At 51.0% G+C, this 6,984-nt stretch overlaps 1 protein-coding gene across 2 annotated transcripts in view; it reads left to right on the forward strand.

The window, feature by feature from the left end:
- Bcl7a (BAF chromatin remodeling complex subunit BCL7A) overlaps positions 1 to 6,044 on the forward strand; it is a 26,602-nt gene extending 20,558 nt beyond the window's left edge. For both annotated transcript variants that reach the window (XM_021186918.2, XM_029533804.1), the window contains 2 exons: positions 991 to 1,112; positions 2,858 to 6,044. In XM_021186918.2, coding sequence (XP_021042577.1) covers positions 991 to 1,112; positions 2,858 to 2,929 — 194 coding nt within the window. In that variant the 3' untranslated portion in view covers positions 2,930 to 6,044. The remainder of the gene's footprint in view (positions 1 to 990; positions 1,113 to 2,857) is intronic.
- The last annotated feature ends 940 nt before the right edge of the window (positions 6,045 to 6,984 follow it).

Consider the following 6,984-nt stretch of genomic DNA (forward strand, 5'->3'; position numbering starts at 1 on the left):
GAACTCAGAAATCCGCCTGCCTCTGCTTCCTGAGTGCTGGGATTAAAGGTATGTGCCACCACGCCCGGCCTAGAAGAAACATTTCTAAGTGAAAAATAGTAGCCAGGCGGGCAGAGAGAGGTGGGCAGATCTCTGAGTTCCCTCTGCATCCCTGGTTGTAGGTGGAGCCCCCTGCCTGTGGATTGTAAGAAAGCCCAGCACAGACACTGACCAACCATGTAAAGGAGGACTACTGGTCTGGTTACAGTAGCAGAACACCCGAAGTGTCTTAGAGCTCCTACCAGCCCTGAGAGTCGCTAGCTGTCTGTAGCCCGCCTGCCTCAGGCTCTAGACAGCCACTGGCTGTGTGCCCATAGTATTTATATAGTTTTTAGTTCATGCCCAGATCCTGTATTTTGTTATTACTCTGCCTCAGGAAGTAAGCCGTGGTTGCTTAGGCACATACCCCACCTTCAAGATTAAAAATCAGGGCTGGGCGGTGGTGGCGCACGCCTTTAATCCCAGCACTCGGGAGGCAGAGGCAGGCGGAGGATTTCTGAGTTCCAGGCCAGCCTGGTCTACAGAGTGAGTTCCAGGACAGCCAGGGCTTGTTTCCCCACTCCCTCTGATGTTAGGAGAATGCTAGTTCTCTCCTACAGCCTAGTGAAATCTCTGGCCCTGGCTTCCCTGCTGGAGACGGGTGACAGCCATGATTGCTGTAGTGCTTGGTGGCCAGCAGAGGGCGCCAGACACTGGCAGCATTATGTGCTAAATATCCTCTAGGCAGACTAGGTACGCCTGGAAGGAGAGTTGGAGACCCGCGAGCCCACTTGTGGCCTGGCTGTTTGGCTAGTTGATAAATCAGAAACTTCCCAAGCTTTAGTCTAATCCAGCTCTGGAAGCCCCCAGCTACAAAACTCCCCAGATCTGGGTATATTTAGTCCCTTGGCCCATCTGCTGCTGCTTCTCCTGTGTCTGAAAACAGCTTCTGTTGTCTTGCTTCTTGCTCAGATGCATCCGAGGAGCAAAATTCACAGTCTTCGATGGAAAACTCGGTGAACAGCTCAGAGAAGGCGGAACGGCAGCCATCTGCAGAGTCAGGGTTGGCGGCAGAACCGTCGGCAGTCTCTCAGGTACCTGCAGCTCGGCCTCCGTGGGGTGGGGCTGGGGTTCTCCGCGGTGTGTTGAGAGTCATGCTGCTTCCTGTTGAACTGTTAGAACCCTGCTCGTCCACTGAGCAGCTACTCAAAGTATAAGCCTGTGTACGCCACCTGGGAGCCTGGTGACAGGAGGGACATGGGATCCTGCTTCAAGAGTCCTCTGGAGTAGAGGATGTGCAGTCTGTCAGTTTGACCTCAGTTTGGTGACGGTGTGTATTTTGGTCCATGAAAACATCCCCTCATCCCAGTCCCCACATCCTTTTTTTTTTTTTTTCTGAGACAGGGTTTCTCTGTGTAGCCCTGGCTGTCCTGAAATTCAATCTGTAAACCAAGCTGGCCTCGAACTCAGAAATCCGCCTGCCTCTGCCTCCCAAGTGCTGGGATTAAAGGCATGAACCACCACTTCCTGGCACGTGACCCCACATCCTTAAGTTTAAGGAACGCATGACCTCAGAAACCTAAAGGCCTGATTATTGTTTGACATTTTGCATGTGGTACAGCCCCTGCTCAGACCCCTTCTGTGTTATAACCAAGTATCAACATTGTTCTTGGATTGTTCAGTGCAGACCCAAGGCCCAGGGGCAGTAGGCAGATATGACGAAATCTCAGCTGGATATGCCGATAATCTCAACTACTTAGAGAGTTGAGGGAGTAGAATTGCAAGTTCAAAGCCAGCCTGGCAGACTTAATGAGAGACCATCCTTATCTGCCTGGCTGGCCCTGTATCCCTATTGCCTGGAATAGGACCAGGCCTTTAACAGCCTCTGTGCTGATCATCATAGGGAGAGGCTGACTTGGGTGTAAAAAGGCCGCTAGGCTTGGAGAGAAGGCTCGGATAGACCGTGATGGGGGTGGGGGTTGGGGGGAGCTGGAGCTGGAGCTGGTCACCTCCCAGCATTGCTGAGAGGTTGGGGCTTGTGTTCTCAAGTCAGTGGGGCAAAGGTTGGCAGCCTTGTTTCCATGAGCAGTTTACAGTTAAAGGAGCAGGCTCAGGTGATGTTGGGTGGCACCTGTAAAGAGGCCACGTCATGACAGCTCAGACAGATGGACAGACTGGAACAGGTACAGCAGGTGGATCTTGTTAATGGCAGTGGGGGGACAACATGGTAGATGGAAAGAGGGAATTGTGGGTTACTTACTTTCTTTCACGCCTGTGGTAACACAGACACAGGAAAGGCCGGGGAGCACCGGTTAGCTGTCTGGAGTTTGGTCTCTGGTGATAGGCAAGGTCTGAGTCCAGCGACGACTGGTGGTGGATGGGTAAACTTTTAGGGTGGCCGTAAGACTTCTTGGGAACTCTGTGACTACTTTCCTCCGAGTAATGTCCCTGTGTCTGTTCAACAAAAGCTGAGTATCTGCCCCAAGCCAGGTGCCCATAGCCTGAAGATGAAGAGCTCTGGGTTTGGGGGAAGCCACCTTACAGTTGGGAGTCACAGAACTAAGCCTCGTGCTCCTGTGCCTCCACAGGTACAGACAGGAAGACCAGTCACAGGGAAACGTGGTCCAGGCTGAGGCAGTAGGAGTTAAAGTCCTCTGTGTGTCTGGACCCCGTAGCACACAGATACCCTGCTCATGGGTGTAGTCAGAACTGCACAGTTTTCTCTCCCCCTCCCCCTTCTTTTCTCCCCCTCCCTTTCCCCCTCCCCCAGACAACCTGTGCCCTGGCCGCCACCCTCCCTGCTTATACTGACCGCTGTCACTTCTCTTCTTCCCCGAAGGATTTGGAAGGAGTGCCACCGTCTAAAAAGATGAAGCTGGAGGCTTCTCAACAGAACTCTGAAGAGATGTAGACGGCCCGGCAGAACCTTCTGGTCCATGTTTCATGGCAGGTACATCAGCAGGCTTAATTCTAGAAACACGGCCCAAGCGACTCCTCTTGGGTGCGAGCAGAACTAACGTTTCAAGTTTACTAAAGTGCAAATCCAAGAAGAACCTAGAGCGGCGGAAACGGCAGCAGAGGCGGCAGCAGCGGTGGAACTTCGCAGACACTTGACGGACTCTGCTGTGAAACCGAAACACTCGAACCTTCAAGTGACTGCCCTTGGGGAGGTGGGTCGACAGCTCAGGAGTGTGTGCGCACTGTCTCGGAAGCCAAGATTACATTTGTGTTGCTGCTGAACTGAATCCCCCTCCCCCACTTCTCTATTTAACGATATAAGCTATTCGAGGGTGGTACCAATCAGGAATTTGCTTTCCATAGGGGCTTTTGGCTCTTCAACCAATTCCTTCTGCTTTCTTTTTTTGTGCCTTGTACCCTAGAGGTGACCTCCGGCATGCTTCCTGGTTTTTGCATCTCTCCTGGCAAAGTGCCCACTTGTTTTGGTTGGCTGCTGCCCCCCCCATCCCCACCTCCACCCCTTATTGCCTCTCTCCTCCCTGCCTCAAGACTGCTTCAAAGCAAGCAGGGTAGAGTGGTGGGAGACCAGGCACCTTTCAGTGACCCCCTGGTTCAGGTGAGCAGTGTTTGGGCACACCCTGAGCCCCAACTTCCAGGGCCCCTGGGGCTACAAGTTCAGGGGACCCCCGTTTCCCAAGGGCTGGTCTCCTTGGTTCAGGACACACCCTCACCTTTTAGAGCCATGGAGACTAGGCGTTTGCAAGGCACAGTAGCCCAGATTGACAAGCAAAGCCTTTAGAATTTTCTGGCACTTCCACCCTATCTCCACCCGCACCCCCACACCCCCCTCTCCCCGACTCTGGCCACAACTGGCACTTGGTTCTCCAGGTCCTCCGAAGATGAAATGACTGACTGAGCTTGTCTCCTTAGGGTAGTACAGGGCTGGGAGGTTGGGAGCCAGCGGCGAAAGGAACAGCTGGTGCTGAACTAACTCTCCCACAGGACATTGCTTGGATTTCAAATCCATGGAAGCCTGCTGCCCTTTGTCTCTGTCTCCTGTCCACCACACCTCGAGTCCCCCCCCCCCAAAAAAAAAAAAAATCCCAGGCAGGATGCTCCTGGTATGTCATGACTCTGAGAGGCCACAGGTGGAGCCCCATTCTCAGTACCGTGCTGTTGGTCTCCACTGGGGACCGGACCTTAACCATTGGGCCTCAAAGGCCAGAAGCAAGGCACAGAGGAACCGGGAAGATTTGCACACACGCCCCCCCAGAAAGGAGCCTCGGAGGCGCTCCCTCCCCCTCCTCTTCCTTGCACCGACACAGCTCTCGCTCACTCAGTGGAGACGCCACTTGGATGGACGGACTGCCCAGCTGTTGATTTCTGAGGCCTGGTTTGCTCTTAATCCCTTTGCTGGACCCCTCAGATCTTAAAAGCTTCCCCTATGCTTTCTTACTGCACTGGAGTTCGAACTCCCTATGAGTTGTGTGTTGGGGGGAGGGGCGGGCGGGGTGGGTTTTGTTTTGGTTTTGTTTGTTTTTTTGTTGCGTTTTGTTTCTTTTGCTAATTGGTGCATATTCAGGTACCACCTTTTGATGTGTGGGATCTTTCTCCAAACCACCACAGAGAAGTGTCTGCCGGGCTCCGTTTTCTAAGAGTTTCTGAGGGGACGGCTCCCCTTTCTTTCTTTCTTTCTTTCTTTCTTTCTTTTTTTCTTTCTTTTTTTTTTTGTTTCATGGAGCTGTCTATTTCCTATACTTCAAAAAGAATCAAAATGTTCCTGAATTTTAAATACCTCATGCAAAAAATATCTCCTGAAATAAGGGAAACAAACAAACAAAAAAACTTTGAAAAATCGTAATGTTGAAGTTAGCAATGCTAAAATGTTTCTGTCTTAAAAAAAAAAAAAAAAAAGTCTTGTACTTAGCGATTTTGCCCCTCAGGCAGTCAGTTCTGTCAAGAACTGTATTCTGTGTCTTGGCCCGGAAGCCACTGGATGCATGACCTCCAACGGATCTCAAGGTCAAGGCGTCTTTACCTCCAGATTCTAGAGTTAGGACAACAGTTTTCTTTTGCAGCAAAACTCCGTTCTGGTGAAAGATGGATTTGGATATTTATTTCTTTTTTTTTTTCTGGGAAACAAGAGGTTAAACAACGTAAGCAGCTGAGGGAGAACCCAGCACGGGCATCCACGGGGCATCCACGGAGCCAGCGGCGCGGCCAGGGCCGCCTATACCTCTTCTACCCTCCGCAGCCTCTCTGGACAGTCAGGAGGAGACGATGCAGTTGAGAAAGAAGACAACGATGAGGTTCGAGGTACCGAGGCTGTCATTAGTTTTTCTCTGAAGTGCCTGAACGTAGGAATGGGCCGTCGTCGACGGAGGGGACCATTCGGATGCCCCCCGACGGCCGCGCCAGGCAAAGAGCCAGCAGCCCTGCACTCCACACTGGCCAGGAAAAGCCTTCCACGAGGAGCGGTCAGACTGCAAAATCCAATGTGCTTCCTTCCCCGCCACGGTCCTCTCTCTCTCTCGGGGAGCGGGTGGTCCCCGTCCCTGAACCCCCTAGTCTGCATCCCCACCACCAAATCTAAGACCTTTCATCTGGCTGAGCCAGGGGCAAAGGGGATCCTAAGCCAATGCCTTCCGTGGACAACAGGCCCCACGGCCTAAAGGGCTCCCAGGGCAAACTTCCCCCAACACTTGAAGGTGGTGGGGTCGGGAGTGGGGGGGATGGCGGCTACACATTCCACAAAGCGCAGCACTCGCACCCACAACCCGGAAGGAAGGCTCTTAAGCGATTCTCAGAGGGTGGTGACTGCCCATCATCGTCAGACGGTGTCGTGGTTTGGAATGTTAATTATTGCCGAGGAACTAGTTAGAGGTATAAAGACCTTTTTTCACGGTTACCTAATTTTTCTTTTCCTCTTACAATTTTTTTTTTTTGGTGTGTTGTACAGCAGTATAATTTTTCACTTATTTATTCCATCGGTAGATATTGTTTGTACAATGTACAATGGTTTCATTTCAGAAAATAATAATAATAATAAAAAAAAGTTCTGATCATGACTTTGGTGGCTTATAGCCCATTGTAATAAAGAATAAAATCAGGTGGATAATGAAGATGTCCTTCCCTGGCTGTTCAGGTTTCCTTTGTAAGTACCTTGTAGGAGACTCTGCTGCTGCCCAGAGTTATTATTTACTCATAACTCTGATCTTTATTTATTTTCGAGACATGGCTTCTCTGTGTAGTCCTGGCTGTCCGGAACTCACTCTGTAGACCAGGCTGGCCTCGAACTCAGAAATTCACCTGCCTCTGCCTCCCAAGTGCTGGGATCAAAGGCGTGCGCCACCACCGCCCGTCTTCATTATCTATTAATAATTGCTAGCTGCCATTATTAAACACAAGGTAAGTGCTAGGCCGGCAGTAGACACTCCTTTTTTGTGGGTGGATGTTGTCTATTAACTTGTACAGTGTAGTCAGCAAGGTTGTACCTTATCCAGCTTATGTAGCCAGATAAAGCTCCAGTCTAAAAGCTGTACCCGGGGCTGGAGCGATGGTTCAGCAGTTAAGAGCACTGACTGTTCTTCCAGAGGTCCTGAGTTCAATTCCCAGCAACCACATGGTGGCACACAACCATCTGTAACAGGATCCAGTGCACTCTTTTTGCTGGGTGGTGGTGGTGGTGCACACCTTTAATCCCAGCACTTGGGAGGCAGAGGCAGGTGGATTTTCTGAGTTTGAGGCCAGCCAGGGCTACCCAGAGAAACCCTGTCTCAAAAAAACAAACAAAAGCCAGGAATTGTGGTGCAGACGACCCATAATCCCAGCACTTGGCAGGCTGAGGCAGAAGGATTGCTTAGAGTTCAAGGCCTGGACTGCTTAACAAATTGCAAGCTAACCAGACCCTGTCTTGGAAGAAAAAAAAAATGGTTTAGACCAGTGGTTCTCAACCTTCCTAATGCTACTGTTACGAATTGTAATATAAATAACTTGTGTTTTCCTTTC

Source organism: Mus pahari, chromosome 23 (assembly GCF_900095145.1).
Source record: "Mus pahari chromosome 23, PAHARI_EIJ_v1.1, whole genome shotgun sequence".
Lineage (NCBI taxonomy): Eukaryota > Metazoa > Chordata > Mammalia > Rodentia > Muridae > Mus > Mus pahari.